The sequence below is a fragment of the Caretta caretta genome, chromosome 28, assembly GCF_965140235.1.
Source record: "Caretta caretta isolate rCarCar2 chromosome 28, rCarCar1.hap1, whole genome shotgun sequence".
Taxonomy (NCBI): domain Eukaryota; kingdom Metazoa; phylum Chordata; order Testudines; family Cheloniidae; genus Caretta; species Caretta caretta.
The window spans coordinates 3,583,540-3,605,187 of record NC_134233.1 but is presented as its reverse complement, the minus strand read 5'-3'; the positions used below and the strand labels follow the sequence as shown (position 1 = coordinate 3,605,187).

The 21,648-nt window shown below is 47.5% G+C and overlaps 1 protein-coding gene and 1 long non-coding RNA gene across 2 annotated transcripts in view; one reads left to right on the top strand and one right to left on the bottom strand.

The window, feature by feature from the left end:
- Window positions 1–7,250: 7,250 nt before the first annotated feature.
- The window catches only part of LOC142070372 (uncharacterized), a 28,764-nt gene continuing 14,366 nt past the window's right edge, over window positions 7,251–21,648 (bottom strand). Inside the window, exons 3-4 of the long non-coding RNA XR_012666330.1 lie at window positions 10,165–10,275; window positions 7,251–8,635 (exon numbers count right to left, since the gene is read on the bottom strand). This is a non-coding gene — a long non-coding RNA (uncharacterized LOC142070372). The remainder of the gene's footprint in view (window positions 8,636–10,164; window positions 10,276–21,648) is intronic.
- The window catches only part of LOC125628550 (hydroperoxide isomerase ALOXE3), a 15,596-nt gene continuing 12,767 nt past the window's right edge, over window positions 18,820–21,648 (top strand). Inside the window, exon 1 of the mRNA XM_075124089.1 lies at window positions 18,820–19,107. Within this exon, the coding sequence (XP_074980190.1) occupies window positions 18,961–19,107 (147 nt within the window). The 5' untranslated portion in view covers window positions 18,820–18,960. The remainder of the gene's footprint in view (window positions 19,108–21,648) is intronic.

Below are 21,648 nucleotides of genomic sequence, written 5' to 3'. Positions count from 1 at the left end.
TTCCAAACTGACGATAGCCTGAAGTCAGCCTCACCTGAAATGGATCAGGCCACATTGACTGTACCAATGCATAATTCACACCTGATTTGCCTGGTGACTTCAGGGGAGTGACAGCAATGTGGGGTGAGGGGGCCCGGCAGGGGAGGGGTGCCGGGGCAGTGCGTCTCCCTGATGAGAGATTGCTGGAAGGGCGGGGTATCTCTAAACAGGTGGTGGTTGGTGGATTTCTCTGCTGTCACTATGATGGCCAGATTCAGCCGCCACACCGGTCTGGCTTGACCTGGGCTTGTGTCTGATCAGGCTGAGGTAAGGTTGGGGGTCTGGTTTGAAAGGTTATAAATGGAGGTGAAAGGGGCCAAGCAAGCCAGAAATGTGCTGGGATGGCTCCGGCTTGCTTGGCCTCTGTCCCCAGCATCCGGCCTGGTCAGGGAGCGGAGGGGGCGGGCTGCCACTGCCCCCTCCCCAGCCGGGCTCTCTTGCAGGCAGCTGCTGCTGTGCAACCCAGAGTTAGGGTTCCCAGGCCCTCGGTTTTTCACCGGAACGGTTGGTTAAAAAAACAAACCCTGGTGGCTCCGGTCAGCACCGCTGCCTGAGCTGTTAAAAGTCCGGTCGGCGGCGCAGCAGGGCTAAAGCAGGCTCCCTGCCTGCCCTGGCTCCGCACGGATCCTGGTAGTGGCCGGCATGTTCCTGCAGCCCATAGACACAGGAGTGATTAGGGAAGCTCCGTGCGCTGGCTCCACAGCTCCCATTGGCCAGGAACTGAGGAAAGGGGCTCATGGCTCGTGCAGTGGATTGGAATCCAGGAGGGGGCTCAGGGGTGGGCGCGGTGCCTGCGGGTGTGGGCAATGTGCACGGCGCAGAGCTCCCTGACCGCGCCGTCATGTGCCCCCACCCCGCCCATGTTTACATTGTGCCGTTCCTGTATCAGGAGGTACAAATCGTCTCTGGTGGGAGGGATATCTTGTCCCCAACAGTAATTATTTGGAAGGGGGTGTCTTGACTCCATTGCAGATGACCACTCTCCCTCCCCTGACCCTAGAGGGAGGGGAAACCCTTTACCCATGTCTCCAGCTCCCTTTCTTCCACAGCTTCAGGAGAGCTCGAGGTTGTGTTAAAAACACTGCATGGCAGTTCAGGCCAGTGGGTGGTTGAAGCTGGCTGTGCTGGCTGCAGGGGCCCGCTGTAATCTCGTTTTCACCGTTCAGGGCAACTGTCCCTGGATTCCCCCTCCGTGGTTCACCAGTGACATCCACTCTTACACTTCCCAGATGTCACCTCTCTTGGGCAGAGACACGTGTCTCTCCCTCTCCTGAACAGCGTATTTCCAGGATGCACCAGCCCTGTTTACCCTGTACTAGCCCTCAGCAAGTCCTAAACGGCCAGTGCCTGCCCTTTGCTATCTCTGCAGTGACTAAGGGCAGTGTCATGGCCAACACTGATACCCACCCAGCTCTTTGGTGCAACCACGTTTATTCTTCAGGGGAAAGCACTGCCCAGAAAACATTAAAAACAAGGTTTCAGAGTAACAGCCGTGTTAGTCTGTATTCGCAAAAAGAAAAGGAGGACTTGTGGCACCTTAGAGACTAACCAATTTATTTGAGCATAAGCTTTCGTGAGCTACAGCTCACTACATCGGATGCATACTGTGGAAACTGCAGAAGACATTATATACACAGAGACCATGAAACAATACCTCCTCCCACCCCACTCTCCTGCTGGCAATAGCTTATCTAAAGTGATCATCAAGTTGGTCAAAAAAAAAGTGATCAAAAAAAGGGGGTGGGGGGTGAGAAAACCTGTATTTGTGCTGGAAATGGCCCACCTTGATTTTCATACACATTGTGAGGAGAGTGGTCACTTTGGATACATACAGAGAATATGAAACAATTTATATACACACAGAGAATATGAAACAATTGAATATTCTCTGTGTGTATATAAAGTCTGCTGCAGTTTCCACGGTACACATCTGATGAAGTGAGCTGTGGCTCACGAAAGCTCATGCTCAAATAAATTGGTTAGTCTCTAAGGTGCCACAAGTACTCCTTTTCTTTTTGCGAATACAGACTAACACGGCTGTTACTCTGAAACCTAGGAATGTTGTGAGTTTGGGAAAAACTTCATTTTTTCCTGAAGACACCTGAAGAGCCACACGAGATAGACACCAATTGCCACCAACCAGTTGATTGCGGGACTCCGGGGCGGGGAGGGAGTTTCCGCACACTGCTTCTGCCTGTAATCATGGTCCACACAGCTACCATTGGCCAGGAACAGAGACCTCTGGCCAATGGAAGCTTTGGGGGGGTGCCTGCAGATAGGAGGAGCGTGTAGAGTCACGTGTCCCCCGCCTCCTCTCGCAAGGGCAGCAGAGAGGCCCTCTCCCACCCCTGATCCCCCTCTCAAAGCAGCACCCTGCACCCCAACACTGTGCCTCAGCCCGGAGCCCCTCCCATCCAAACACCTTCCCCGAGCTTGTATCCCTCACCCACTCGTGCACCCCTGCCCCAGGCTCAGCCGAGAGCCCGCACCGCTCCTGAAGCCCAACCTCCTGCCGCAGCTTGGTGAAACTGAATAACAATGAGGCAGCGCGGAGTTAAGCGTGTTTAAGTGGCTAAGAGGACAATGCAATGGGAAAATCTGTGGTCCTGTCTAAGTCAGCAGATATAACCTACTCTAGAGTTTCAGTCTGTCTGAAACGGAAAATGACTTACACCTCGCTGACTTGTAGATTCTTTTTCTCTTTCCTGAAAGTTGGTTGGTCACACAGCTGGATATTAGTTTTCTTTGGCAGAATGTAGTTCAGATTTAGTGAGGATTTTGAGCCAAATTCCCATTTCCTTTAATGACCATTTCTTCCTTTATTTTTGCTTTTCCCCTACACCTCTGTGATGACATGGGGGAAGCTCAAAGGCAGCCAGTCAGCTGGAGAGAATACTCCTAGCTATGGGATACGCTACGTAAGAAATGGCAGTGGTTTCAAATCTTTAGTCTGAAATGGTGAAGAACAGCACCCCCCCCCAAACTGTACAACTAAGTGGATATAATCACAGTGTTGTTCAGCTATTTAGGTTAATGTTATTTCAGACACTCCAAAGAGAGAGTTTCACAGTGACTTGGAACGATGCAAAATGTTTTTGCCAAAACAGTTATGTCCCAGGCCCTAGAGGTGGTTACTGCTGAAGATATCTCCCAGCAAATCCTAAAATTTGGGAACTATTGTCTCGGGGAATGCAGATGTGAAGGAAATAGAAGTGGTTTTTGCTTTTGTTTTTGAACTCACCATTCATAATTCTTCCAATGTATATAAAATGAAATCAGTGTTTAATGAGAGACAGTTGCAGAAAAATGACTCGTTCTGAATAGAACCCCCACCTCTAGTCCTGTGTAGTGATTCTCATCCAAGCTTATGTCTAGTTGCTGATTTAAACCTGCGCGATTAGATGAAGGAAGTAAACTTGACATGTTTGGGGACGCTATTCCTCACTAGCACTACTGAGACCTTGGGTGGATTGGTAAAGGTGTCTTCTCCAGAGATCTGTAAATGTGCCCTCATCAAGACCAAAGATTGGCAGGAACTACTCAGGTAGAAAAACCGGGCTCCGTGTCGTTGGTTTTCACTGCAGAGATGTGGTGAACTAAGGTCCAAGTAAAATTGTGTTTAAAACAAAGCTCCCGAGCTCAGCGTCATTGATTAGAGTCCCAGAAGATGCCCTGGTGACCAGGGTAGACTCAAAGGGGGATGTTGGGTGGAATCTATCACATACACCCACCGTACTCGCCAGAGCTCCAGGGGGAGAATCTAGAGAAGGGGGAACATTTCTCATCTGTATCCCCAGAAGAGCTGCCAAGACTCCTCCCAGACTGCAATTCACTGCCTGGATTAAGTTCTTGCTCTGTCTCACCAGGTTGTCCCCAAACAGATCCCAGCTGGGATGGAGTTAAAGAGGGAAAGGGGTTTCTCCTGAGAGTCTGATTTTTCTGTTCTAAATGTTCCTGCACAATCAGAAATGAGCAGTTTGGTTGCATCCGATCCTTGTGTGCAACTAAAATGTCACTATTGCTGCAAGCTTGGCTAGTGTGGTTGGGTTCCTGGAGAATAGGAAAATTTGCAGAAGTTAAACTTGGCTCAGAGCACAGCAGCAGGAGGGTCTGAGTTAGGGTAAAAAAATCACAGCTTTCCAATCAGGGACTCATGTCCCAGTCCCCCAGGTGACAGATGGCCACAATCACCACTAATGTTCCCTCTAATTTTTTCATCCATAAGCCGAATGTTATATTTTGTTACGTGTACCAATATCAAGATAACGTACGGAAGTGAGCCACCCGGTAAAAACCAAAAACCTAAATATGAGCTATGTATTTTTAAAAGTTAACCTAGGGATAGTTACTCCAGCCATGACAGGTTAGACATTTGAGAACTCACTACTCAAAGAATTCAATGTAAGCATAGGCGAGAAATAAAATTATGAAATGCACAGACCAGTAAAAAACTAAAATAACAGCGCTTTAAGAGAATAAAATTACAGGGAATATCTGAGTATTGCAGGAAGGACCAAGAAGTAACAAAACCACAAGTTTGTTCGGAGCTGCATATGAAAGAGACAGTGTGTGTGTCTGCTGGGGAAGTGTATGAAAGACTACGCTGTCTCTTTAAGCACAGTGGGACTCACCAGTGTGAATTCTTGTTTAGAAAGAGAAGCGTGAGACTGGGGAGTTTCTCTCGGGGCTTTTGCCAGAGGGGAGACTGTAGGTCAGTGGGATCTGAGCTGGGGCAGCAGAAGCAGGGGGCAAGATCGGGAGTTTGTCATGTGATTCCTGTGCTCCAGAAATACTCTCTGCTCTACCCCTTAACCCCCTCACGAAAATCTCCATCCCTGCCCTAACCCTCAGAGACCCCCCCAACCCCCGCCCCACACTGAAGCAGATTTTCTCTCTCTTGAATTGGCCTTCTACAAACATTTTTGCCGCTAAAGTCATCAAGGACATCTATAGTGAGAGAAAGAAACAAAACTAATCAAAACCAAAGAAACACACACGATCTCCCCCACACACACAGTTTGACTCTGATTTTTTGACTGAAATCGCTAAGCAATAAAACAGCCACATAATGGCCAGAAAACAAACCCCGGCCTCCCATGCTGCAGGTAAGACACGAACGATTGACACAACAATGCTCTAGTTGCTCCGGTGTGACATTTCCAGTTGCTACTACGCAAGGGAGCCATGCTGACTGCAGTAAGAGTTTTTCTGTGAAAATCAGCTTTCTTTATCAAAAGTCTGGGGATGGTTCTGTGGACCAGTGATCATCAAATCAAGTAACAGCCTGAGCATCCTTTCCCTTTCCTACAAGCAAGCGGTGAGATTTTAAAAACACGCTCTGTGGTGCTGCGTCCGACTAAGTAATTAGCTGGTACTGCACTAACCCTGCAAAAGATCCAGACACGCCCAGCTCTATGGCTGGCAAAATTCCGGGGACTATCATGAAATAGGCGAAGCACATTAACGTTAGACAGCTGCCCTTTCAGGGCACCTGAAAGAATACAAAAGAACTGTGATATGGGTTAAAGAATGGCTGTCGCTTATTAGAGCCCCGATTTCTACTGTGTGCACAAAGAAAGATTTGAACGTGTATGCAATAGGATGCTAAAACAGCTATTATTTTTCTAACATGCTCTGCTAATATTATGCCATCCTAAGTGGTGCCCCTACAGCTGCCCCAGCCCTGTGTGCGGACTCCGTTCATGAACTCTCACGCAACAGGGATGCAGATTTTGGGGACGAGGAAGATGATGAGGAGGTTGAAGCACAGCAAGCAAGCCTAGAAACCGTTTTCCTCCACCTGTTTTACACCCTGGAGCTAATACCTTCCCAACCCACCGAACCTAGAAGACAGAGAAGGGTCCTCTGGTGAGAGCACCTTTTAAAATATAAATACATGGTTTAAAAGCAAGAGTGTTTAATGCTTAATTTGCCCTGAAGACTTGGAATGCATTCGCGGCCAGTACAGCTACTGGAAAAGTCTATTTACGTGTATGCGTATGGAGTGGAAATCCTCCAGTGACATCTCCATGAAGCTCTCCTAGATGTACTCCCAAAGTCTTTGCAAAAGTTTTCTAGGGAGAGCAGCCTTATTCCATCCTCCGTGATAGAACACTTTACCACGGCAGGCCAGCAGCAAGTAGTCTGGAATCATTGCATGACAGCGTACCGTCCCGTTGTTTGCTGGCATTCAAGCAACATCCGTTTTTATCTTTATGTGTTATCCTCAGGAGAGAGATATCATTTATGGTCACCTAGTTGAATTAGGGGACTATTAAGGGGACATTCACATGTGGCCATTCCTCCCCGCTGTTAGCCACGCGATGAGAGGGAGTGGTGGAGCGATCATCCCAGAGAATTGGGTGTGTGTGTTTGGGGGTGGTTAGTTGGGTTTGTGCTGCACTGTTAACCAAAAATGCAGACCCTCCATTTAAAGGCCCAACCCAAAGGGTGTTTAGTATGGAAAATGAAGGTGCTGCTGTATGAAATCATTCCCAAATGTTAGGAAGGTTAAAGAAGCCAAAAGACTGTGGCTTACCATGTCTGTCGGCAATACGAATTCTGTTGCCAACGGCCCTGTGTGTCTAGTCTCACACCATACCGACAGATACTCGATAAAAGAGGCAAAATACCACCTTGTAAAGAAAACATACGTGCTATGTAATGTTAACAGCTTGGATCACCGTGAAAGATTCTACCCATTGTTCTCGAAAATGTCTCTTTTTTAAAGACTAATCTCCCTTTTTTCCCTCCCGCATGTGCAAATGTTTCATCACACCACTTATCATCTTCGTCCGAGAGGCGATCAAAGTGTTCTCGGAGGTCATGCACACCACCCTCAAGAAGGCCAACACAATGCAATGTCAAAGTCCAAGAAAACACAAAACGAACGCGAGAGGCGGAACGAGCAAGAGGAGAGGAGGACGACTGGACCAAACCCTCTCCTTTTGCAACTAGATGCAGTTTCCACCACACAAACGAGACCATCTTGACTACTGCGCAGGACTTGCTATCGCCTGGCCAGGGTTGCAAGCCAGGTGGCATGGCGTTTGGACCGAAAACACTCACGTATTGCTTCCTCCTTGTTGCTTGTATAATTTGCATAATACACATGGATACAAATACAGAGACTAATTTATTTCACATAAAAAACATTTATTACTATAATCTGGTATAGTAATAAAAGAACTTCTTTCGGTTGTATTATGTTTTAAACAAGAGGCATTTAGACATAATGGGGTGGGTTTTTTTGGTAAAGTAGGGAACTGCAAATTTTTTGCAGTTGTACTGTTTCTTGTCATCATTCAGGTAGACTTGATTGGTTTCTTCTTTAATGCCGGGTGTCAAGGGTCCTTTCCCACTGTGAACTCTAAGGTATAGCTGTGGGGACCGGCATTAAAAACTCAATAAGCTTATTTTTACTAGCTTAGGTTAAAACTTCCCCAAGGCACAAACTATTTTACCTTTTGCCCCTGGACTTTATTGCTGCAACCATCAAGAGTCTAACAAATATATAACAGAGAAAGAGTCCGTCTGGAAACGTCTTTCCCCCTAAAATCCTCCCAAAAAAACAACTCACAGACAGAGAGAACCCTTTGTTCCCCTCCTCCCCCCCACAAGCTTTGAAAGTTTCTTCTCTCCTCATTGGTCATTTTAGTCAGGTGCCAGCGAAGTTATCTTTAGAGGTGAAAGGGTTTGCCCTCTGGCCAAGAAGGATTTACCCTTCCCTTTATATTTATGACACAGGGCATATGTGCCCATCTCTTGTAAGAATCACACTGGACCTTTGATAAGTAACAATTGTGAAAATGAATTCACAGACATTATAATATTACACATACTTTGCAGTCATTTATGCTATTTTTTCCACATTACCGAACATATACCTATCAGCATGATGAAAATGTTTACTTATCTGGAATATTTACAAAAATCATGATCGTTAAGCATTTTATGGCATTTATAGCTCATAGAAGTCTATGTTCCTTACATAGTGCAATCCTCACTTTCCTTTTCACAGTGGACAAAGTTTCAGTAGATGCAGGAGTCCTCCACGCTAACTGAAAAATAATTATAGCTCTATGAAATGATTAATAAGTTTCTTAGCGTTTCTGGCCAAACCATTGGTTTGTGGGTGATACAGGCTGCTGAAGCTACGTTATATTAGTCGTTCACAAATATGCAGCTTATACTGAAAGAAAATAAGTTACACCGTAAACTTACATATAGACTTGTATTAAGGACTGTTCCTTTGCGCATTTGCCACTACTTTTATGTGTAATTAGCAACAGCTCTTAATATTTGTTTTGGAAACAAGTACTTGTACGAAGACACCAAAAAATGATTTGCTAGCAACATTGACGGTGACCAAGAGCAGTTCATAAAAACAGTATGGTGATTGAAATCAGTGGGTGACCTGAGAGTAAGTTTGACTACATCGTACAAATAAGCAGGAAAATAAAAGACATAACCTTATTATTGAATTCAGCTACAAGATCTGTCAGTATCCGCTGTGGGTATCCACGTCGAACAATCATTTTGTTACGGGTAACCGACCTATTAAATCCATTTCCACAAATTGCCAGATCCGAGTAACCTACATACAAGGGAAACATTACAGTCATGTACTACATGTATATCTTACTAAATGTTCTCAATAAACCCATATGTTATAAGCAGAGAATGTAAAGCTCACTTTTAAATGCAGAAGAAAAAGAAATAAACAAACAAAAAAGAAGTACAGGAATTTGTTATAAAACACAATATAAAAGTAAAGCTGAAGACATCTCATAAAATTAGAAGGGACCCTGAAAGGTCACTGAGTCCAGGTCCCTGCCTTCACTAGCAGACTCAATTATTGTCCCTGACAAGTTTTTTTTTAATTGATCCCTAAATTGTCTCGTTAATGGTTGAATTCACTCAAATCATGAGTTTGGCACGCCAATGATCAAACCACTGAGCTATCCCTCCTTTCCCCATGGGAACACACGGAAACATTCTACTAACTCATTATCTGTGTTGTACTGGATCTTCGTGCAATTATTTTGGCAGAAATCTGAACTAAAGAACCCCTTATAACACACTCTACCTTATTCTCAGCTATATCTTTATTTGATCATTTTACTATACTTTAGGTAAGCAATCCTAACACAACGATTATCTAACAAATTAGATCCCACCACCTTAATGGCAAAATACAATAAATATATCACAATGATTACATAACTATATAAATAAATTACAGGCATGCAAACCATTTAAGAATTGACTATGCAGTTATTGTAAAGATTCTTCCTTATTCATGCCGTTAGGCAGGAAGACCCTTAGGATTTTTGAGCTTTAACCAGATTTGCCCATTACTTGGAGGTATGCTCATTTGTTGGAATTACTTTTTGGGTTTTTTCCCTTCGGTTCATTCTACTAATATACTGCTTGTGTATCAAGTTGTTGTAAAGCATCCCTCTTTCACTTTTAAACGTATTGTTGTAAAACTTTTATTTTTATTCTTAACTCCTTATTGTATAGTTCTACAGCTATTCAAAGCAACAGTCTGAAGAGAACGTTAACAAACATTCTATGAGACAGAGCGTGAGAGAAAGAGAGACCTTACTAAAGGAGCTTGAAAAATAAAAAGGAACCTTGCTCAGATTCCGTGCCACAGTTTCTCTACTCCAAGCTACTGAGATGTGATTGGTGTCACATTCTGCCTGCCTTTCTTTAACAATTTGTAACCAGCTTGCCCGTTACTTTGGAATACGCTTATTTATTACGATTACTCTTCCGGAGCGGCAATGTTGTGTAATTCTACCAATGTACTGCTTGTGTGCCCAACGGAATCAGTCAAAGAGCACTTTCAAGCTGACAGCATTATTTGTCCCTATCCCCACATTCATATCACTATTGTAGTGGTCGTAATCCACTTGATGAGCGAACCCCAGAGTATTTTTGGCTCTACAGGTTAGGCAAAAGAAACATTGCTGCAGAACATATATGGAAGATACCAACAGAAGAGTTAAGTTATTTATGGACTAATACTAATAACTCAAGAAGAGTTTAAACAAAGTAAATTATATTATTCTACCTGAGGTAGAAAAGGAAACAGAGAGGGAAAATGAGGGTTCTTACCCACTCCAGAAGCTTGAACGAGTGAGGCTTTCCAGGCAATGGTGATGGTTCAAAATCTTGGATCAGTCAGCAGTAGATGAAACCCCAGTGGAAATGAGGCCGAATTTTGGTCTATGCACGAATCAGAAAAGTTACTGGATCGTGAGTAGATGGTTTTTGTAGAGAACATACAATGGTTCAAAAGAGGAGACTAGATTTGTTTATGGGTACACAGAGGACTCAACGGTTTTCTTTAGTCTAGACAAGAGGAGCTGATTACTTCTAACTATGATTGGTATTCCTTCGTGGGGGCTGACAATGAATTTGGGCTGCTTCAATATTTTGGCTATCAATCAAGATTTCACAAAGAAAATTGGGGTAACTGCCTTGCTGAGTGTGTACAGCGAAGATTCATTAACATCTGGAGCACAGATGTCTGATGCTGCCGTTGCTCCCTGCTCTTTTGGTCCCAGAGTTCTGTGCGGTTCTCTTTTTTCCCCATCCTGTTTGCTAATGCAGTATCTAGTTGTCCCATCTTTAATGCAGATGAGGACAGGGGAGTTCTCTGAAACTTGTCACTAGGAATGGCTGTATCTCACGCCGCCATTCATTTCTCTATGCAAATTTTTTCTCTTATCACCTTTGGTTCAAGCAGGGGGGGTGGCTGTTCTTTCATGACTCAGACAGACTGGCTACTGTGCCCTGGTTCCCCAAGAGGACCGGTATTAGCTATGACCGCAGAGGTCATAACAGGGCATTCAACATGAAATTATCCTTAACAATATGTGGTGACTCCTTACATTCGAGCTTGGTTTAGGAGACAGACCACGGATTGACCAATAAGAATCTGGTGTTTTCCGTCCCCATACTGCAATTATGTTTTCTTTTGGTGAATTTTGCATACAGATACAGAAATGTGGACATGCACATCCAACAATTCTGCAGCCGCTCCTCATGAGCCCAAGCCTTCATTTTTGCAGAAGAGTGTTGCCCTTGGGAAGGATGTACGAAGACGCCATATAAAACACTTACTGACTATATGTGAATTATTTCACTATATCAAATCTCCTGTAGCAGTAAAGTAGCACCCGGACAGCAGGTTTTTATATTTCTTGGTGCCGTCAAGAAAATGTCCTTGGGAGTTTTCCTTGAGAAGGTTGCTTGGGATAAGTACCGGGTTCACAATGGTGCCAATCGCACCTTAGCACCAGGCGCACTCTAACTCAGCCACATCGATGCATCTGGTCCCTCCAAGGAGAGCAGAGGCAAACCCCTCGAAAGAGAACAGTGAGGGCAGGGAGAGAGAGAGAGAGAGGGCAGTGGTAACAGCGAAAGTTACTAGGCACGGTCATTTCGGGTTCGGCTCCAAACTAGGGAATTGGGAGAGGGAGCTGTTTGTGTTGCTGCAGGAAAGACAGCAGGAGCACAGACGTTCGCTACATCACCTGTTTAACTAACCGCCCTGCTCACCATGATCCATAGACGCCTAACCCAGACGCCCAAGAATGTGGTGGGAAGGGCGGGGGGGGGGTCAAGACGCCCAACCACGCCACCCCAGAGGACTGACCAAGAAAGAGAAAGCTGGCATTTTAGAGTGTGGTGTGGATTTGTCCTTCCCCCCAACCATTGCACCCGGTGCTTCCCTCCTCCCCGTCCCCTCCTAGGCTACCTAGCCAGTTATTCCCCTCTGTGTGACGAATTAAAAAAGAATGGATTAATTTTATTGCATTAACTTTATTCCGTGAACTTTATTGCAGCTCCAAAGCAAAGACGGAGAGGGCGGTTGCCTTACAGAAAAGTAGAGTGAACACGGAGAAATAAACAGAACGCTCACGCTGTAGCCTGGTCAGTCCTAAAACTGGATTTCAACGCTTCTCTGATGGGCAGCGTTCCCTCTGTTGTTCTAATCGGCCTGGTGTCTGGCTGCGCATAATTAGCAGCCAGGCGAGTTGCCTCAACCTCCGCCATAAATTTCTCCCCCTTCCTTTTACATATATTTTGGAGCACATAGAAAGCAGTAATAACTATAGGAATATTGGTTTCGCTGAGGTCTAACCAAGTCAATAAACTGCGCCAGGGACGTCCAAATGCACATTCTACCACCATTCTGCATTTGCTCAGCCTATAGTTAAAGTGCTCCTTATTAATGTATAAGGTGCCTGTGTACCGCTTCATGAGCCATGGCATTAAGGGGTAGGCTGGGTCCCCAAGGATAATTATAGGCATTTCAACATCCCCAACAGTTATTTTCTGGTCTGGAAAGTAAGTCCCTTCCTTAAGCAGTTCAAACAGATGGGAGTTCCTGAAGATGCGAGCATGTACCTTTCTAAGCCATCCCACCTTGATGTTGGTGAAAAGTCCCCTGTGATATATCAGTGCTTACAGCACTATTGAGAAGTGCCCCTTGCGGTTTATGTACACCCCAGCTTGGTGCTCTGGTGCCACGATAGGATTATGGGTTCCGTGTATGGCCCCACCACAGTTTGGGAATCCAATGGCAGCAAAGCCATCCATTATGACCTGTACATTTCCCAGGGTCACTATCCTTGATATCAGCAGATCTTTGATTGCGTGGGCTACTTGCATCCCAGCAGCCCCCACAGTAGATTTGCCCGCTCCAAACTGATTCCCGACTGACCGGTAGCTGTCTGGCCCTGCAAGATTCCAGAGGGCCACTCCCTTATGAACTGTGATGGCCGCTCTCATCTTGGCATTCTGGCGCTTCCGAACAAGGGAAAGCAAGTCACAAACTTCCATAAAAGTTTCGCAGCCACTGGAAGTCGTCCCTGCAAAACTATGCGCTTGTTTCCCCGGCCCAGAATCGGCGTTCCACGGCATGAGGCTTCCCCAATGCCGCCATGATGTCCACATTGACAGGACCCGTGGTTTGAGAGACATCTGTGTCCATGCCCTCATCACGCTCGTCACCGTGCTGCCATCGCCTCCTCGCCTCCTTTTGCAGGTTCTGGTTCTGCATTTACAAACTGAGTCAGCTGCATGCTTGTCATGATATGGCATGAGCAGGACAGCAGAGTGGCAGCGGAAGCGGCGGGTGGATGACAATGCTGATAGCAATATGGAGCCCGCACGGAAAAAGGCGCGAAATGATTGTCAGCCATTGCTTTCACAGAGGGAGGAGCAAGGGGTAGGCTGGCAGCAGATGGTGCAGTACGACGGCTAGCCATCATTTTCTCCTGGGTGCTAGCCAGCAGACAGTGGTGCACTAGTGCTAGCCGTCCCTCATCGTCTCCTGGGTGCTTGCGGTGCTGCTGGCTGGGAGAGCAGGCTGAGGCAGAATGGCCTCCCCAAGGATTGAAGCCTTTAGCAGGGCAACGCTCAAACCACTGAGTTAACCTCCCTCTGGTAGTCCAGGCAGGACTGAATCTTAATTGAACTTTTCAAGGTGCCCTGACAAACCTCACCAAAACGATTGTCGGCCATTGACGTGAAGGAGGGAAGGAGGGGGGAGCAAATGAATACAAAACAAATCTGGTCTCTTTCTCGTTTTGTTCTTTAGCTGGCAGCAGACTGTGGAATAGGACTCCTGGCTGCTCAACAGAAGACAGTGCAATACGCCTGCTTACAGGACTAAAGGGAATAACTTGGTCGAGTCACTCCTTTTTCACTCCCTGCGTCCATGTCTGCCCAGGTGCTCCTGACTGACCTTACTGAGGCGGCCAGGAGAACCTCGGACACGATGACGATGGTTTTCAGGCCTATTGCACCGTCTGCTGCCACAAGGCAATGAGCTGCTGCTGTGTAGCAATGCAGTCCCGCGTCTGCCAGCAGTCAGAGACAGTGAGCTAAGCAGGGTCCATCCTTGTTGTAGTATGGCTTCTGCGCAGGTAACTCAGGAAAAAAGGCGTGAAACGATTGTCTGCCGTTGATTTCACGGAGGGATGGAGGGATGCCTGACGACGTACCCAGAACCACCCCGAAAATGTTTTTGCCTCATCAGACATTGGGATCTCAACCGAGAATTCCAGTGGGCGGCGGAGAGCGCGGGAACTGTAGGTTACCTACCCTCAGTGCAACGCTTCGGAAGTCGGCGCTAAACTCGGTACTGTGGACGCTTTTTTCCTCTGGCCGAGTTAATGGTGTTAGGTGGAGATACATATAGTCGACTATTTATAAATCGCTTTGCAAAAAAAAAAAAGACTTGAAAATTCGACATTACATAATGTAGACATGAAGTTTGCTGAAAGCACTTCGACACATATGAGCACTACTCCGATGAACGTGTGCTAGGAAGTCTCCAGAACCTCCCCGGTCGACCACACCCCACAGCCATAAGGAACAGGCAGACATCGTAAAGATAGTGTCAATATGACGGATGCACTTTTTTGTTGGAACCAACCTGTACCGGGCAGAAACAGCACCCCAACACACAGAGGGGCTGTACCTTGACAGGTCAAACTTTTTTGGCCACGGAACACTTTTTAACCCGTTATGCAAAACATGATATTATTTTGTAGTCGTGTGGTTTTTCAAATAAAAAATGGCGTTATTTATGTTCAAATATATGTTATTTTATAAAATAAATCAAAAATATAAATTACAAATAAAATGACGTATTTCTAACGCGTATAAAGTTGTACAAAGTTCAAGTGCAAAAGTCAAAATTAAATTCAAGATTCTTTCTGGAACACCTGTTCACATCATGTGGAACAGCAGTGTTCCGTGGAACAAAGTTTGGGAAACGCTGCCCTATTCCAATCCAAATATGAGTTGTTACACCAGGATAACTAACAACTCGGCTAGGTATACCAGGCAGTCTAATCTCCCAGCTGAATACTCCAGTCCCGGTAGGATTCGGTATGTAAGGGCCCACAGCCCTCCTATCGGCCCATATACTTGGAAGGAGCACTGCAAGCACTTGCAATTCCATCCGGAAAAAAAATCTCCAAGTATGCCTCCATGGCCACAAATCATCTGAAGATTTCATTAGCGGAAAAGGGAGAGATTCCGTCAACTTGGCCTTTCTGCCTGTCGTTAAGGAAGAGGAACAGAAGTAACAGAATTAGAAAAAAGCCGATCAGCAGTTTATGCAGCATCATCGAGAGGAGAGATCTTCTTTCAGTGAGAACCATGGGTCCAAGCACTCACTCATTGGATAATCATCGCAGCAGTGTTTTTAGTCAGCAGGACTTTCGCTGATTCCAAGGAGTGGCAAGGTTGTTCGGGTTCCTTATGTAATGTAACCCTGTGATTAAAAAGACAAGTCTTGCTGAAAAAGAGTATAATGAACAAATTAAATATAATTATTTAATAAAAATTTAAATGCCTTTTGAAGATTCTGCAACTTCTACTAGATAACACATTTCATTAGTATCTGGCAGTAATTAAGCATAATAACATCCATCAAATGAATGTCATTCTGAGCAAGGGCCAGTGCGGGGGGCTAATGCAAGTCGCAACGGGCTCCCAGTCAAAATCTCAACTGGGCTACGTCCAATCCACCACCCATTGCACAATCCCTGCACCTGCTCAGCCCCAGCACTGCAAAATTTTTCTGGGCCCAGACCCTACACCCCAGCTCTGTGCGCTTTACGCTCCCCAGCATTGCTACAAACTCTTAAGAGGCACAGGACTCATATAAATAGAACCCATTAATCTCCATATCATTCATTAATTCATTTCCGTATAATGACATTCTGACTACTAACACGGTGGACTCAGAGTATGATTTAGCAACAAGGAGCTCTCGGACGTGTCAGGTAGACCCCTGTGCCCGGCAGCAGCGTGGAGCCGATCACTGGGCACAGATCACTTTTTAACATTTTGCATACTTGTGGTTCAGTGGGAGAATTTTTGTCTCCCATCCAGCAGGTCCGGGCTTAATTCATGGCTTGTGCTGAGCTCAGGTCATGAGCAAAAGCTGAAGGAAAAGGGAATATGTAGTTTAGAAAAGAGAGACATAACAGCGGTCTTCAAACACGTGAAAACATGGAGAAAAGTTTGTCTCTCTTGCCACCGAGGAGAAGAGAAGATGCGGATGGGGTCAAGACATCTACTTCCTTCTTGTAATTTTGCATAACTGTATTAACGAACTCATCGAATGTAGTGGCTCCGTTTTTGGTGGCTTCTCGTGTGTCCGGTACTGCCAGTCCTTCATGATATGCTCATGATCTGACAGAGGGCGTCTTCGTTCAGAAAACAAAACTTTATTCAATGAGAAAAAAGAACGCTCATCTGTAGCGCCTGTGACTGAGACTAGAAAGAGATGAAGTCCTCCTTTCATCCCAGGAATCATGGCACAAAAATTGGGTCAAACCACTAGGTTTCAGAGGAGTAGCCTTGTTTGTCTGTATCAGTTAAAACAATGATGGTCCTTGTGGCACCTTAGAGACTAACAAATTTATCCCACAAAAGCGTATACCCAAACACTCCTCTTTGTATTTAGTGCTAAAGAAGTTGAAATCAAATCTACATTCCTTCACGATATTAAACTCTGTGTTCAAATTCTGTAGTCGGGCCTGATTACATGGCAGCCCCATTGCTGGTAGTGCGTCACTCCACTCCATTGTCGGCGTTTTATGAGACAGGCTTCTGTGAAAGCTACGTGGAGGTTAATGGAATCCAGAAGTTGGTGTTGTAGAGATGTAAGAATCAAGTGCGTATTCTTTACTTAATGAACACTTGTCGTCTTCAATTAAGGAGTCAATATCTATCAGCTTCTGAAATGAAGTCTTGTCTTCTTCCATTGCCTTTTCAATGGATATCTCTGACTGATTCAAGTGTAGCTTGTAGTGCAGGACAGGACCAGAGATTCCTCAGTAGCATTGTTTAATGACCCAAGTGGTTTCAACAGTAGACGAGAATGGCGATTGTGTTTTCTGTAGTTACTAGCAAAACTCGTCCACCAACCACCAGTAATAAGAGTTGTAGTGATTTTAAGACAACAGCCAACGATAAGTCATGAGAAAGCCAGCCAATTTTCCCAGCTTTGACTTATTTAAAGTTCTGTCCTAATGGATCGTCTACGTTAGCCAAGACGTTAAAGAAAAAGAGAAATTAAATTTATAGCTTTTTAAATGCGTTTTGAAGATTCTGCAGCTCGCACTAGAGATAGTTGGAGGCGCTATTCATAGCTGTTTAACATGTGCGAAGCAAGACCATGCTAGAAGGACAAGGAGAGCTAACTCATCAAGGGTTAAAAGGCACCCTCCAACGCTTACAGGTTGATTTTGTAGGACCCTTGCCTACCACCTGTAGAAAAAATAGATTCTTGTTTGTAATTGTGCCTAGTTTTCTTAAATGGGTGAAACAATTTCCAGCTAAAAAGGAAACCAACTGGGCCACAGTTAGTAAGATAAATTTTTCCAATTTGGGGTTGGCACACAGCATTGATTCTGACAATGGTCCAGGCTTTATCGGACAGGGATAACAAAGTGTGCAGACCTGGGCCAGTATTCCCGTAACCGTTACACAGTCCCAACGCCCATCAAGCTTCAAATTGAACTATATACACTATACAGCAACTGTAGCTTCCATTAACCCTGTTTTTGGCTCTACCATGATTTAGTTGCCGCCTCTGTCCAGGTCCACTGTAGTCTTTATACCCTGCCCCCTTTATTTGAGAACTTCCTTCTCTGCGTAACCAACCATAAATTCGCTGCGGAATTCGTGAGTCCCAAGAAAGATATAGTATCTACCGGCATGGGGAAGTTAACAATACACTTCACTCTTTCCTTATCCACAGATCTTCCGCCTGCACTGAGTGGAATCCCAGAGTGTTACACTTCTCTCTTCTTAAACTAGGCTTTAGAGGAATTAAGTTTCAAGCCCTACTCTTGGCAGCTAGTTCGCAACTGCTGCATTAACTCTTCCTTTCCTGTTTTGTTTTACCATTAAAATGTAATCTACCGACTGGACTGGTCTTCCCGTTTGTAACAGTCCCGCCTTGTCTATCATATTTCGCACAACAGTATAAAATAGTGTGGGTGAGTCACTGTACCCCATCGGCAAAACTTTCCAGCAGTATTACATGTTCTGTATTGAGACTCTGGGTTTAAAGCCTTTTGCTACGTGGAGTAGTGAGAACCCAGGAGCTCCCTCCTGCTACCCAAATCCCTCATCCCCGTCCCACCCCAGACCCTGCACCCCCAGCCGGAGTCCTCACCCCTCCCGCACCCCAACACCCGTCCCCAGCCCAGTGAAAGTGAGTAAGGGTGGAGGACAGCGAGCCACCGAGGGAAGGGGAAAGTAGTGACTGCGGGGGCGGGGGCTCAGGGAAATGGCGGGGCTAGGGTGTTCCGTTTTAAACGATTAGAAAGTTTTCAACCAAAGTTGTCAACCCAGCCGAGAGTGGAGTCCCGTTGTGCCAAGCGCTGCCCAGAACCGCTCCCCCAACAGAGATTAGGGAACCCAAGGGCCAGATATTGCCTAGACGCCCCCCTCAACCGAATTCCTGTCCCCCGTTGTGCCAGATGCTGACCAGACCCCCGGCACTTGTAAGATTCTATCAATCTGCGGTAAGCCCTTCGCTCTGGAGCGTCCCATGAAAGCTCTCTGGGCGCTGACGTCTGCCACCCTCTGTGCTCGGGGGATGGCCGTCATCACGGGTGCAGCGAGGTGTAGGGTGGCTTGAAAGTGCAGGGCGGGGCTCAGCCCGGGGCGCTGCATTCCCCGCCTCCTCCGCTCAGGCTTGGCCTCCGTCCGAAGGCAGCCGGTGAATAAGCAGAGGTCACCCAGCCAGCTCCCCGCGAGCGAGAACTCCCAGCTCCACCGTCGGGACGGGCTCCCCAGACTATCCGCCCCTTGGAGCCAGGAGCCCCCTCGTTGCCTGAGAGCAGCCCGGCCCCCAGCCCATCCCTGATGACCGTCTACAAAGTCCAGGTGTCCACCGGCCAGGGCGCCCTGGCTGGCACTTTTGACACCATCTCCATCACTCTGTTGGGCATCGACGGCGAAAGCCCCAAGAATGTGCTGGACAATTACTGGTTGGACTTTCAGCCGGGAAGAGTGAGTATTTTAGGGGGTTCCTTCTGCGGGGGTGTGGGGGGGAGGCGGGGATCCAGTCAGGAAGAGCGGGGCAATGGTTTGAGGGCCTGGCCGGGACTAAGGACCCTTGGGTTCTATTCGTGGCTCTGCCCGCAGAGAGCAGTGTTCGTGACTCAGTTTCCCCAGAGGTAAAATGGGACAGAAGCACCCAGTATTGGGGTTAAGGCAGGGTTCCTAAACCGAAATGCGGGGTCATTCTCCCCCTTTTATAGCGCTCTAGTCCTCAAACGAAACGAGAGGGATCTCCCGTCTCAGTCGGAGCCTGGTTGATGCCGGGCCAGACCAGGCTGACTCACATAAATGCAGCAAAAGAGGATGGCGCGGCGGGGGGGGGGGGATGAATTGGGGTGCCTCATACCAGCCTGACGGGTCGGGAGCCCCGATGGAACCGCAGTTCTGTGGGCTGGGACGGTCGATGAGGGGGTCTGCAGCCTGGATGCTGGGGGTTTCCGCAGGGCTGAATGATACCAGCTGTGATCTACTGGCTGCACCCCCACCTGGCACCTGGGATCTAGGCCCAGGACGGTCTGTCATTTTATATCTGAGCAGCGTCTGGCGTAATTGAGGCGCTGATTCGGTCCGGTTCTGTGCAGTCCCCCGAGGCACGGGGCCCTGAGCTCTGTCGGGGTCTGGGTAGAACCTGGAGCGACAGGGACTCTGAACCATTAGTGCTGGAATACTTTTCAAAGGGGGTTGCTGAAAGCCTGCCCTGTTACCCCTGTCTGAGCCCCCCCCCCGCCAGTTGGGGCCGGCAGTAGTACTGTGCCTCTGGGAGGTGGGCACCCAGACAGCGGTAAGGGGGCAAAGGCTGGGGTGAACGAGCTCCGGAAGCCGGGCGGCGGGGGGGGTTGTCGGTTGCGGGGACCCAGGCAGGTCAGTGGCAGGAAAGCGAAGCAGGCAGCCGGCACCTGAGCCCCGGACTGCAACACCCCCTGCACCCCTAGTTCGCACGCCTGAACCCTAATCTCAGTCGGGGACTGTGCAGTGCCTGGCACAATTATTTACACCAGCTAAGAATCCGGTCAATAAACACGCTCAATATTTCCGTCACTTGGCAATGGAGGATGAAAGTTCAGCAGGTCAAAGAGCTGGTCTCAATGGAGGACAAACCCCCAGCTGGTGTCATTGGGCGTCTCTCCACTGTAGTCAATGGGACAAGGTCCCGACTGGTGTCAGTGGGCTTCTCTCCATGGGCGTCCATGGGGCCAGATCCCCCACTGGGTTTCAAGGGGCTGAGGATCTGGCCCCGTTGATTGCAATGGAGAGACACCCATTGACTCCAGCTGGGGATCCAGCGACGGCGAAGAAGGAGCTGTACCCGCAGATCTGCCCGCGCAACGCTCTCCATCCCGAGTGGCCGGGAACGCAGGCTCCGTGCCCGAGGCTCGAACCCTCCCCTTGCTCTGTCTCCCCCAGGTGCGGGAGTACGAGGTGCCCAGTGAGCGAGCCCTGGGGCCGATCTTGCTGATCCGGCTCCACAAGGAGCCCTATTCCGTGTTCCCCGAGACCATGTGGTACTGCAATACGGTCCGGGTGACGTCCCCCGAGGGAGACATCTACCGCTTCCCCTGCTACCGGTGGATTCAGGGCTACTGAACCGTGGAGCTGGTGGAAAACACCCACTGCGGGTGCGCCTGGACTCCTGGGTTCCCTTTCTTCTTGCCACTCGTGCATCTCTGTGGCTGCTGGATTCCTACCAGGCCCTGGGGCTAGCGGTCCCCTCCAGGAGAAACCCACTGCCCAGGATATCTGAGGCCTGATGTACACTTAACTCACTTGGACGATGTTAAATCAAGTTTACTTACGTGGGTGTGGACCCTTAAACTTGCCTGTGGACACACTTCAACCGGCATCACCTGCCTTAGTCAATTGGGGTCAATTTACAGCTGTCTGCCACCGAACTGTGAGAGGGGTCAGCAACTGAGCAGAGGTAATTTATTTGTTTTCATGAAAAGTGAGAAGAGAAGAAAAGTGCCATAGCGATTAGCTAGTTTGCTAGATGGGTGTGGGGCGGGGGATGGATGGATGGCAAGATAGATGGGGATAAAGAGAAGGGTTAGACAGGAAGCTAGAAGGTTGGCAAGAGGGAGCCCTGTCAGGTCAGAGGGGTCTGGGCTACGTCCCACACTGCAGGGCGTGGTCAGATTTCATAGTCCCGCTCTCCTCTCTCCAGCCCAAATCCCTAGTGACGACTCCCACTACCTGCTCCAGAAGTACCGCCGTGAGGAGCTGATGCTGCAACAGGAAAGATATAGGTGAGTCAAAGGGAGAACATTAGGGGCAGTTCCCCTCCCCCTCCAGAGCAATGGGTTCAGGCTCCCCGCAAACTCAGGCAGTGTCACGGTATGGGTTACAGCTGGGTCATGGTTCAAAGCCTTTCTGTGCAGCCCCAGGGGCCAGAAACGAACGAACCTTTTTTTAAAAAAACCCTCAAGCTGAGCTTCTGTTGCAATCGAAGAAATCCAGGGGGCGGGACGGGGTCTAGGGGATGAGGCATGAGCC